At 41.5% G+C, this 13700-nt stretch overlaps 1 protein-coding gene across 5 annotated transcripts in view; it reads right to left on the minus strand.

Annotated features, from left to right (window-relative positions):
• Nucleotides 1–890: 890 nt before the first annotated feature.
• The window catches only part of tmcc1a (transmembrane and coiled-coil domain family 1a), a 53520-nt gene continuing 40710 nt past the window's right edge, over nt 891–13700 (minus strand). For all 5 annotated transcript variants that reach the window (XM_079896264.1, XM_079896263.1, XM_079896267.1 and 2 more), the window contains 4 exons: nt 12931–13167; nt 9969–10600; nt 4569–4704; nt 891–2708 (listed from right to left, as the gene is read on the minus strand). In XM_079896264.1, the coding sequence (XP_079752390.1) occupies nt 2406–2708; nt 4569–4704; nt 9969–10600; nt 12931–13167 (1308 nt within the window). In that variant the 3' untranslated portion in view covers nt 891–2405. The remainder of the gene's footprint in view (nt 2709–4568; nt 4705–9968; nt 10601–12930; nt 13168–13700) is intronic.

Here is a 13700-nt window from a genome sequence, read left to right on the forward strand (position 1 = left end):
AGCCCATTTCCATGCCGTCGAAATCGCGGCACCAATCAGAAACGTTGAGGCGGGCTTTACACAATGACGATCGCTCTGATTGGTTTTAGGTCTATCCAATTGCGTCCAGAGGCATTTGAGCGACGTCCGTTCAACTTTTAAATGCATTATTATATTCAAATTGCAAACACATGAGGACAGTCTCCATGAAAGACCCACTGGCAGATGAACGTGCTACTACATTTCTCTTCGAAACGGTAGGAAATTAAATTAGATTTAATAGAGGATTTTAACTGTGACACGATGATTGACAGGGCAGTTTAAGTGACAGGATGCACGCGACAGATCCGTCCGATAAAGATGACGAAGTAGTATGTCCCAAAGCTTGCCTACTTTTTTGCTACACATTCAAAATTAAATACCTTTTCTTCACAAAAAGAGTACATACTTTTATGGCGTAGTGTAACTTAGGTGAATTGGGACGCAGCATATGGCTTTACACGATGACGATCGCTCTGATTGGTTTTATGAGTTTTAGGTCTATCCAGTTGCGCCCAGAGGCATTTGAGCGACGTCCGTTGGTGACGCCCCTTTGGAAATGAGTTATTAATGAAGCTTTGCCAGACCATAACTCAGTTACTACTGATAATGGTCTGGTTTTAACCAGGCTACCTTCAACCCGTTGGACTCCATTGAAGTCACTATATGGAGAAAAACCTTCATTTCTTTTCGACTGAAGAAAGAAAGACATGAACATCTTGGATGACGCGGAGGAGAGTAAATTATCAGGAAACTTTACTTCTGAAGTGAACCAATCCTTTAAAAAGAAAAGCCAACCAAAAAATAATATAAATATTCATAATATAACACAAACTATGGTAGCACTAGTGATACTAAAACAACACTGCTAGTCAGAAATAATCTTTATTACAAAGATGTCATCCAGTCTTACAGAAGATGTGTTGAAGGCACTAGAGTGGTTTAAATCATCATTCACGTAAACTCGTAATACAGCTTCTGCAGAGCACGTTCCCCTGAGCATTACTATATCACTATCGTACAGTTAGACGGCTGTGCTCAATCCATGAGGATCTGCGTGAGTTGAGGTGTGAGTCGATCAAACAGAGCTCATTATCAAACACATACAACGCGCTGAATTATTAACAACAGTCCCGATGGGTTACTACAGTAGACATAGGAACTTACAGACCATCAACTATCTCTCCCTCATAATATCAAAAATATTGATATTACACACATCACAGATAAGCACTAACAGCTACTGTTACTGTGTCTCTCTGCGGTCGCCGGTCCTGTAAGGCAGTGCAATGTTCAATAAATTAATACTTCATTTAAAACTGTGTTTTTACATCAGATAATACAAGAGAAAATCATTTAACTTCTTGAAAATAATAACCTAAACGCACAGGCTGGTCTCTGCGGTGTCCTTCAGACGTCACCGTGAGGAAAGAGCACCGTAACACTGGCGTCCATCACAGGTCAAAGGTCAAACACGCCTGAGCCGTGAATGCAGGAGTTCAGAGTTCGAGTCTCAGGGTCGTGTCGTGGTTTTCTTCACTCTTCCTCATGTTTTTATTCTTTCCGCTGAACTGAAGAATCTTCACACGGAAGATTGGCCATCCGACAACAGATCGCGTTTTTTGTTCGTTCAAGTGTTCATCATCATCATCATCATCATCATGAGTTACGCTTGCACATAAAACTCAGAATCGTGTGCGGTCGTTCACTCGCAACACTGAGCAAATTATTCATTTATGTAGGAACTAATGCAGAATGCTACATTCAACTAAATTATATTAGAAACACACACACACACAAAAAAAAAACATTAAACTGATTCCAAGGCATTCAATAGGGAACAACACAGTCTGAAACCAGCAGTTCTTCTGAAGATCGCTAGGGGTTTAAAGATGCTTCTTCTCCATCTGTGTTTAGTGTGTGATGTTGCTGTTCGAGGATGAAAAGCTCCAGTTCTTCTCTATATCAGTGTCAGTGTTTCTGAACTCCTGAAACGCCCTTTCTTCTGGGAATGAACACGTCACAATATTCCTCATTATAATAATTAATGCGCAGAATAAAGGGGCGGGGCCTGGTTGAGTTAGTTAGTAGTGTGTTAAACTGGCGGTTATGGTAAGGGGCGGGACATTTCCCAAACACACTCAAAGCGCTCGACCAATCACAACACACTGCTCCAGCCGACCAATCAGAGCACAGTGTGCTTTTCAGAAGGAGGGGCTTCATAGAGACAGGAAGTAAACAGAGTGTTACTGACAGACTGGGAAGAGAGGAGCCGCAACAATGGAGAATATGAGGAAAATAATCAACATTCAAAACTTGTTCTAGAGCCTGAAAACAACATCAAGTCTTTAAAAAAGGGCATAATAGTTCCTCTTCAACGAGTCGGCTCATCTGGGCACGTGCAGAAAGCGGTAGGTGTGTCCCGAGAAGGAGTCCCAGTTCCTCCAGAGCACGGCGAACAGGAGGAAGAGCAGCAGCGAGGACACGGAGCGGCTGCGGGTCTTCATCAGCGGGATCACGCAGTTGGACACGGTGGACACGAACACCAGCAGGACGGCCATGAGCGCCAGCAGCACGTTCATGAGCTTCCCCATCAGCGTCCGAGCGCTGGCGTTCTCCAGGCCCTCCAGCTGAACCACCTGCTGCTGCTCCATCTTAGAGACCCGCGTCTGACACGCCTCCAGCGCCTCCTGACACACACACACACACACACACACGGTTTATGGGACTCTTCATAGACATAATGGTGTTTATACTGTACAAACTGTATATTCTGTCCCCCTTACACTAACGTGACGCCTAAACCTACCCATCACACACACACACACACACACACACACACACACACTAACCCAACCCCTAAACCTACCCATCACACACACACACACACACACACTAATCCGACGCCTAAACCTACCCATCACACACACACACTAACCCGACCCCTAAACCTACCCATCTCACACACACACACACACACACACACACACACACACACACACACACACACACACACACACACACACACACACACACACTAACCCGACGCCTAAACCTACCCATCACACACACACACACACACTAACCCGACGCCTAAACCTACCCATCACACACACACACTAACCCGACCCCTAAACCTACCCATCACACACACACACTAACCCGAACACTAAACCTACCCATCACACACACACACACACACACACACACACACTAACCCGACCCCTAAACCTACCCACACACACACACACACACACACACACACACACACACACACCCGACCCCTAAACCTACCCATCACACACACACACACACACACACACTAACCCGACCCATAAACCTACCCATCACACACACACACTAACCCGACCCCTAAACCTACCCATCTCTCACACACACACACACACACACACACACACACACACACACACACACTAACCCAACCCCTAAACCTACCCATCACACACACACACACACACTAACCCGACCCCTAAACCTACCCATCACACACACACACACACACATTTTTACATTTAAAAAAAAAATTTAATTACTTTATTTTTATACCAGATTTACAAATGAGGACGTCCCTAAAGGGAGTTTTTTGGAGATTTTGTCAGGTTTTGGTCACTTCTGGGTACAAATTTATCCCCAAAATATTGTTAAGTAGGTACACACACACACACACACACACACACACAAACACACACCCCTAAACCTACCCATCACACACACACACACACACTAACCTGACCCATCACACACACACACTAACCCGACCTCTACACCTACCCAACACACACACACACACACACTACTGGCATGTCTGCACATTTCTGTATGCATTTCACTCATTTTGATTCACTATCAATGTCAAATTATTCTTATAAATCACAATATTTGAGCAACAAAATGACCTCAAAAGTTTTACTAAGATAGTTTGGAATAATAATAGTATTAAAAGTGTCTCTGATACGGCCTTCAACTCTGTCATTGTGTGTGATGGTAATGACACTGTACAAAAAGGTCCCACTAGTTAACGTTAGTTAATGCAAGTTAGTTCAGGTCCATTAAATAATATTAACAAAAGGTTACACTTTATTTTAAGGTGGCGTAGTGGCATTATACATACTCAAATGAGTGCTGAGTAATTATAATCACTAAATGTACTTACTATAGAGTTATGGTTAGGTTTAGGGTTAGTTACTTGTAATTATGCATAATTTACTGTTATTACTATAGTAAATACATGTAGTAACTAAGTCACTTTAAAAATAAAGTGTTAACGATTTTTCTTGATTAAGTCAAAATGTATAATTTCCTCACAGGTAAAAGTAATCTCTCCTTTATCAACATTTGAGGCTCATATTCTGCACAGGTTTAGTTGATGTTGAGCACGTCTGATCGACTGTACACGCTCTGTCTCGCCTTTAGAGGGCAGTCTAGTGTCAGAGTATTACTGTGATCAATAACCTCCTCGGGGAGAAACCTGACGAGCATTTCTGTGCCGGTCCACATCTACCAGCACACACACACACACACACACACACCTGCAGGTCTCGGGCTCTCTCGTTAGACTGATACGTCATCTTCTCCTCCAGACTGGCCAACTCTTGCTTCAGGTTCAGGATCTCGTTCTGGTGGAGCTCCGTCAGATCGTTCACCTGCTCCTCCAAGCGCTCGCATCTGCACGACCACAGAAGAACACACACACACTGAGTCACGCACACACACTGCCATTCACAAGTTTGGGTTCGGTACGATTCTTTATGTTTTCTATGCTTATCAAGGCTGTATTTATTTGATAAAAAAAAAAAATTAAAATGATTATTATTATTATTAAATATTATGACAATTTAAAATAACTTTTCTATGTGAATACACACTCACCTAAAGGATTATTAGGAACACCTGTTCAATTTCTCATTAATGCAATTATCTAATCAACCAATCACATGGCAGTTGCTTCAATGCATTTAGGGGTGTGGTCCTGGTCAAGACAATCTCCTGAACTCCAAACTGAATGTCAGAATGGGAAAGAAAGGTGATTTAAGCAATTTTGAGCGTGGCATGGTTGTTGGTGCCAGACGGGCCGGTCTGAGTATTTCACAATCTGCTCAGTGGGATTTTCACGCACAACCATTTCTAGGGTTTACAAAGAATGGTGTGAAAAGGGAAAAACATCCAGTATGCGGCAGTCCTGTGGGCGAAAATGCCTTGTTGATGCTAGAGGTCAGAGGAGAATGGGCCGACTGATTCAAGCTGATAGAAGAGCAACTTTGACTGAAATAACCACTCGTTACAACCGAGGTATGCAGCAAAGCATTTGTGAAGCCACAACACGCACAACCTTGAGGCGGATGGGCTACAACAGCAGAAGACCTCACCGGGTACCACTCATCTCCACTACAAACAGGAAAAAGAGGCTACAATTTGCACAAGCTCACCAAAATTGGACAGTTGAAGACTGGAAAAATGTTGCCTGGTCTGATGAATCTCGATTTCTGTTGAGACATTCAGATGGTAGAGTCAGAATTTGGCGTAAACAGAATGAGAACATGGATCCATCATGCCTTGTTACCACTGTGCAGGCTGGTGGTGGTGGTGTAATGGTGTGGGGGATGTTTTCTTGGCACACTTTAGGCCCCTTAGTGCCAGCTGGGCATCGTTTAAATGCCACGGCCTACCTGAGCATTGTTTCTGACCATGCCCATCCCTTTATGGCCACCATGTACCCATCCTCTGATGGCTACTTCCAGCAGGATAATGCACCATGTCACAAAGCTCGAATCATTTCAAATTGGTTTCTTGACCATGACAATGAGTTCACTGTACTAAAATGGCCCCCACAGTCACCAGATCTCAACCCAATAGAGCATCTTTGGGATGTGGTGGAACGGGAGCTTCGTGCCCTGGATGTGCATCCCACAAATCTCCATCAACTGCAAGATGCTATCCTATCAATATGGGCCAACATTTCTAAAGAATGCTTTCAGCACCTTGTTGAATCAATGCCACGTAGAATTAAGGCAGTTCTGAAGGCGAAAGGGGGTCAAACACAGTATTAGTATGGTGTTCCTAATAATCCTTTAGGTGAGTGTATATTAAAGTGTAATTTATTCCTGTGATCAAAGCTGTATTTTCAGCATCATTACTCCAGTCTTCAGTGTCACATGATCCTTCAGAAATCACTCTAATATGAGGATTTGATGATCAAGAAACATTTATGATTATTATCAATGTTGAAAACAGTTTTTTAAAGTTTTTTTTTTTCAGGATTCTTTGATGAATAGAAAGTTATATTTAATTTATTTGAAATAGAATCTTTTGTAACATTATAAATGTCTTTACTGTAACTTTTGATCAGTTTAACTCATCCTTGATGAATACAAGTATTGATTTATTTTATTTCTTTCCCCCAAAAATAAAATTAAAATTCTTACTGACCCCAAACTTTTGAACGGTTGTGTTTAATGTTACAAAAGCTTTAGATTTCAGATAAATACTGTTCTTTTGAACTTTCTATTCATCAAATAATCCTGAAAACAACTGTCTTCAACACTGATAATTATCATAAATGTTTATTGAGCATCAGATCCTCATATTAGAGTGATTTCTGAAGGATCATGTGACACTGAAGACTGGAGTAATGATGCTGAACATTCAGCTTTGATCACAGGAATACATGACACTTTACTATATATTCACATAGAAAACATGATTTAAACTGTAATAATATTTCACAATATTACTGTTTTTTGTGTATTTTTAATCAAATAAATGCAGCCTTGGTGAGCAGAAAAGACTTCTTTTGAAAACATTAAAAAGCTTTTGAACGGCAGTGTAGACAAACATGAGAGTGATAGAGCTGTGGTGTGAGTGTGTGAGAGTGACTGAGACTTGATCTGTACTCATATAGACGTAATAACCTCTCTAAAACAATGTGTGTTTGTTAGAGAGTGATGGAGCTTCACTGTTCCTGTGAAAAGGGAAGTTTTCAAAGGCGACGCCACAAACTGAAACTGCTGACTAATGGATTCGTTTGTAAACCGCTTTAACGCTCTGTTTATGTCCATGAAGCCCGTTTCTGACACACACTCCATGAAAAAAACATGCTTTGGGAAATCTGAATTATCACATAAAAAAAGCAACAGTTATGACATACTAAGTCATAATTATGAGATTAAAAAGTTGAAATTGTGAAGTTATGATTTTTCTATACAATAATCATCATGACTTTTATGTGAATGTCAACTTTAGATTTTTTTTAAATAAAGGTCCAAATTATAACATATCATTATGGGATGCAATTGAAATTATGAGATAAATGTACAAATTATGATTTTTCTATACCATAATAATCATGACTTTTTGTCAATGTCAACTTAAATTTTTTTTTTTTTTTTATTAAAAATCAAAATTATAACATATGAGATGAAGTTGAAATTATGACCTTCTAGGGTCATCTTCTTATGTCAATTTTGACTTAAGAAAAGTATGGCATACTAAATCATAATTATTCATGACACTAAGTTAAGGATTATGGACGTCATCATTATGACTTAAGACATACATTAGTATACCATAATTTCAGATTTTTATGTCATAATTGATTTACAAAAACATTTTTTCTTATGTAGCGGAACTGGGCTGCTATGTAAATGCACTAAACAGAAGAAAATAAAAACATGATTTAATTCATTCATGTCATTCCAAAAGGACAAAGTCTGAAGAAACTCCACAAAGCTCTTTTCCATGAAATAACTGTTCAATGTTAAGCTCAACAAAAATATGATTTATGATATGATGCACAAGTTAACCCTGGACTACGTCACATTGCTGAAAACACGAGCACACTCAGTTCTGGAACAGCATGAAGGCGAGCAAACAATGACTGAACCTTTTCAGTGAATTATTCCTTTAATATTCCATTAGTTTCAAAGCATGTTGATATTTCGGCTATTTTTGTGCTTCTGTTATTATAAGCAGTTATTAATATAAAACACTTGACCACGAGCTGGACATTTAGGGCAGAAATATTTTTGTCTATTCATTGGTGAAGCTCTCTCTCTCTCTCTCTCTCTCTCTCTCTTCTTCCCTCTTCTAATTTTCCTTCTCAATCTTTTACCATGTAAGAGGAAAACGTCCTTGTTGAGACTATTTCAGGCCACAAATCCGGTGGGTCGTGACTGATCTGAGCAAATGAGTTGCGGATCTGTTTCCTGGTATAGTTGGAGAGAGAGGGGAAAATGCTAAATGAAAATATTACAATTCAGTGCCACAGAAATCCACGGTTCAGTCTGAGTCGAGTTCTGACGTCTTGATAAATCTACTGAAAACAGCACGCATATATTTACATACCATGATATACACAAAAAAGCAAAACCTCTATCAACATCGATGACCGCTTTGACTGTCGCCACAATATATGTGGGACAATTTGTTCTGTGCAAAAATTCATAGATTTGAATGTTTGATTATCAGGACATTTTTGTTACTATAGTATGTGAAATAATTCTAGTTCTATGTTGGGTTGGCACTTGATTATTTACGCTGGGTTATGTTTTCAATCCAAAAGCTGGGTTGAGAATGCTGGGTTGATTTGACCCAGTTTGGGTTGATAATCGTTCATAGTCAGTAACTCAACGGCGCTGGTTTGAAAGAGACGCAAACGGTTCTGTGTGTGCCGATACCACTTCACCTATACATTTATGACAGTAATATGTTTGGAAAAAGCTAATCGAAAGGGTTTGTCCCTTTTTGACCCAAGCTGGGCTGTTTTTATCCCTGCATATTTGTGAGTGTATGATTGAAGCAAAACTATAGTTATAAATAAGCAAACTCACACTGGCATTTCCTGCTGTGCTCACGTCGCACCCGAGGTCTGTGTGTGTGAGTGTGTGTGTGTGAGTGAGTGTGAGAGTGAGTGTGCATGTGAGTGAGTGAGTGAGTGAATGAGTGATAGAGTGAGTGATAGAGTGATAGAGTGAGTGATAGAGTGAGTGAGTGATAGAGTGAGTGAGTGAGTGAGTGAGTGAGTGATAGAGTGAGTGAATGAGTGAGTGAATGAGTGAGTGAATGATAGATAGTGATAGAGTGAGTGAGTGAGTGAGTGAGTGAGTGAGTGAATGAGTGAGTGAATGAGTGATAGAGTGAGTGGTAGAGTGAGTGGTAGAGTGAGTGGTAGAGTGAGTGGTTGAGTGAATGAGTGATAGAGTGAGTGATAGAGTGAGTGAGTGATAGAGTGATAGAGTGAGTGAGTGATAGAGTGAGTGAGTGATAGAGTGAGTGAGTGATAGAGTGAGTGAGTGAGTGAGTGATAGAGTGAGTGAGTGAGTGATAGAGTGAGTGAGTGATAGAGTGAGTGATAGATAGTGATAGAGTGAGTGAGTGAGTGAATGAGTGATAGAGTGAGTGGTAGAGTGAGTGGTTGAGTGAGTGGTTGAGTGAATGAGTGATAGAGTGAGTGATAGAGTGAGTGAGTGATAGAGTGAGTGAGTGATAGAGTGAGTGATAGATAGTGATAGAGTGAGTGAGTGAGTGAGTGATAGAGTGAGTGATAGAGTGAGTGAGTGAGTGATAGAGTGAGTGGTAGAGTGAGTGGTAGAGTGAGTGGTAGAGTGAGTGTGTGTGAGTGAGTGAATGAGTGAGTGAGTGATAGAGTGAGTGAGTGATAGAGTGAGTGAGTGATAGAGTGAGTGAGTGATAGAGTGAGTGAGTGATAGAGTGAGTGAGAGATAGTGATAGAGTGAGTGAGTGAATGAGTGGTAGAGTGAGTGGTAGAGTGAGTGATAGAGTGAGTGAGCGAATGAGTGAGTGAATGAGTGATAGAGTGAGTGATAGAGTGAGTGAGTGAATGAGTGAGTGAATGAGTGATAGAGTGAGTGATAGAGTGAGTGATCATGCGAGCGAGTGTGTGTGTGTGTGTGTGTGTGTATATGTGTGTGTACCTGAACCTCTCCTCCTGCAGCGCCTGCATCATCAGCGTACACTCCTTCAGACACCCGCTCTTCAGCGTCTCCAGGCTCTCCTCCAGCCGAGCCTGAGCATCCCGCAGCTCCTGCACCTCCTGCAGAAACATGTCCCAGCCGCGGCCCCTCTCGAGTGTGTTCCCTCTGGAGCTCGGAGGACCTCCGGGAGCTCCCGTCACACTCGAGGCCGCGCTCGAGCAGTCCTCGTCACTCCCGAACTTCTGCAGGAGTCCCGCGGCGGATCCCGGAGAGCGCTCGGGTTCGGTCACGCCGTCCTCGAGGACGCTGATGTTATCCGCACTCCCGAACCGGTTGCGGATCAGCGACGCGATCTCGCGGGGTTTGGAGGCCACGGCTCCGGCGGCGGAGTGTGTGGCGTGGGAGAAACTGGACAGGCCTCCCTTCACGCTGTCGACCACTCCCTCGCTGAGGCCCGTGATGACCCGGGCGCCCACGTCCCGCAGGCCCTGCTGCATGTCCCGCAGCACATCTTTGGGCTGCCGCTGAACGCCGCTGTGCTCCGCCTCGCGCAGGCGCCGGTGGTAATGCTCGAGCTTACGCTGAAGCTGCGCGATGCTCGCCGCCGACTTCTGGTTCTTCTTCTCGAACACCTGAGGGGTCGTTGTGGGGTTGACAATCAAAACACAGACAAGGATGAGGATTAAAAGATGGAGGGAGAGTGAGGGACCCAATCACACTTACAGCTGTAAACCAGTCTAACCAGGGTCTAAAATTAACACTCCACTTTAAAATCAGTGTTGGCGAGTATAAGAAAGTTGGCAGGTAATATTTTTAGTAGTGCTGTGCGACGATTAATCGCGATTAATCGCATCCAAATTGCACAATTCTCACGGCCGACTTCTGGCTCTTCTTCTCGAACACTTGAAGAGTCGTTGTCAAGTCAGGTCACCTTTATCTATAAACCCGGCCCGCTGTTTCACAGTCAAAAAAGAAACGATTGAGACATCAAAGTACTGGAGACGCAACACCAATAGACGAGTGCTTGCGCGAGAGCATTAAGAGATGCACACAACTGAAGTTTAAACGAGTACAAAGACAATTTTATCAGTCGATAACTTAAGGAGAGAAACAGCACAGACACCTGACAAGGATTAATCTTTCTAGAGCGAATGTGTCGAATCAAATGGATTAAACTTTGACAGGCTATGCAATATATAGCATATAGATATATATACACCAATATCCAAAATGTAAACATTTTAATCCATTGTTTTTTATTATAGTAATGAGAATGAAAAGCTATTGCATTACAGTGATGAAAATTTGAGAAAAAAATCTTTTTCGTGACTTACATCCGTGTAACAAATTAGAAAAAAGGGGAAAAAAAATGAAGGGCGGGACTTGGTTCTGTGCATCAGTTTTTGATTGGATGCTGAGATGTGGGCGTGGCACTCGAAATTGTATGCAGATGAGCGTGAGCTTGCAGGGGCGGGGCTTATACTGACTAAATCACTGTGGTCATCGTTAAAAGTCAAAACATTTTAAAAAAAATTAAATGTAGATTATGTACAGATTATTGTTCACAATAAGATCAATAACATGATTTAAAAAAAAATTCATCGCATGAAAATGAAAAAAAAAAGGTACTAATAAAAAACGAGCTTCATTTTCATCAATCATTTATCATTTATTTCTAGAGCACGTTTAAAACACAACCAACGTTTTTGGTGTAAAGTGCTTTACAAAGAATAAAAGAAACACAATAAATACAAATAATATACATATATACCAAACTAGCCAAAATAAGTAATAAGCAATCAATAGAATAAAAGAGGAACCCAGGATGACAAACTATGGAGTGTTGAAAGCCAGAGTGAATAAATAAGATTTAAAATACAGACAGATGGGGCACACCTAATAAAGGGTTAGGGTTATTTTCATGCAATTTCCAGAGCCGGACAGTAACGGAGTACATTTACTTGAGTACAGTACTTAAGTACAGTTTTGAGGGATCTGTACTTTACTCGAGTATCATTTTTGGGGAGTACTCATGACTTTACTCAAGTACATTTGAGAGGCAAATATTGTACTCTTTACTCCACTACATTTCTATCCATAACTGTGAGTACCCGTTACTTCTTCTTCTAAAAAATAAAAATAAAAAAAAAGGAACAAAGAAACATCTCGGAAACCCTCTCAAATGTGATTGGATTGTGCAGGCACCACTGATTGGGACAGCCTATCAGCAATCACCTTCAGCTTTCCGCCAAAGTCAACTCCATGGTCAGATTTAGATAAGAGACGAAACCATGGACGAAACAATGGATGAAAACGCAGCAGGTCCATCCCGGGAGCATATTTTTTTTCCCAGGATGGTAGGGGAAGACTCATGAATATTCATTAGGGAAGTCATCCCTGATTGGTCTTAACCCCAGTGACGGGTAGGTTTAGGGGCGGGGTTAGGGGTAGGTCATCAGACCAATCAGGGATGACTTCCCTAATGAATATTCATGAGTCTTCCCCTACCATCCTGGGAAAAAAAATATCACATCCCGGGAATGTGCCAAGCCGTGGCCCCATCTCGCCAGACTATTTCAATTTTCTGAACAAGTTAATGATAGTTTTCGCTTCAAGTGTTTGCTGTGTTTACCAATGTAAGCACTGTGGCAGTAGTAATGCAATATTTAGAAAATGTACTCTTGTACTCTTGATACTCAAGTACTTTTAAAAACAAGTACTTCAGTACTTTTACTTAAGTAGACATCTGACTGTAGTACTTTTACTTGTACTTGAGTAAAATTTAGCAAGGGGTATCTGTACTTTTACTCAAGTAATGAAGCTGTGTACTCTGGCAATTTCTAGTTGCATCTGTTCACCTGGGGTCAAATGTGGACCTTTTCCAGACAGGTTTTGAAGACACATAGAAAAGCAGTGTGACAACAGTGTGCAAGATGCAATGAAAAAGTGAGATAATAATGACCTGTTTGATCCGGGTGCTCTGCTGTTTGTCGTTGGCATTGCTGGCGAGTTTGAGGTACTCGGCCACGTTGTCGTCCCGGGACGCCTGCTCGATGCGCAGCTGCTCGGTGAGCTTCAGGATCTTCTGCTGGAGCTGAGCTATAGCCTGGCGTGTGCGCTGGGGGTCGAGACTGGGGTCCTCGGATCCATCGGCCCCGTACGACACCGCCTGAGAGAGGCCGCCCTCCAGCCTCTCGATCTGCAGGAGCACAGGAGAGAACGGGAGGAAGTGAGGTCATGCCAGTTCGTGGAAAATGGGGCTTTGCGTGACTTTCTGCTGACGCAATGAAGCAATCGCCCGCTTCTGCAATCAGCATGCAGAGGCTATAAAAGGTCACCGTCCAAATCTCGAAAACTACGCTTTCTATTTCAGATAAACACTGTTCTTCTTAACTTTCGATTCATCAAATAATTCTGAAAACAACTGTTTTCAACATTGATAATAATAACAATAATGAATGCATCTTGATCATCAAATCATCATATTAGAGTGATTTCTTAAGGATCATGTGACACTGAAGACTGGAGTAAATAATGCTGAAAATTCAGCTTTACCAACATAGAAATAAACTGCATTTTAAAATATATTCAAATATAAAACAGTTATTTTTAATTGTAAAAATATTTCACAATATTACTGTTTTTGCTGTATTTTTTATCAAATAAATGAAGCCTTGGTGAGCAGAAGAGACTTATTTTAAAACATTTAAAAAATCTTCCTGTTCTAATCAT

The sequence above is a fragment of the Squalius cephalus genome (genome assembly GCF_949319135.1).
Source record: "Squalius cephalus genome assembly, chromosome: 16".
Classification (NCBI taxonomy): domain Eukaryota; kingdom Metazoa; phylum Chordata; class Actinopteri; order Cypriniformes; family Leuciscidae; genus Squalius; species Squalius cephalus.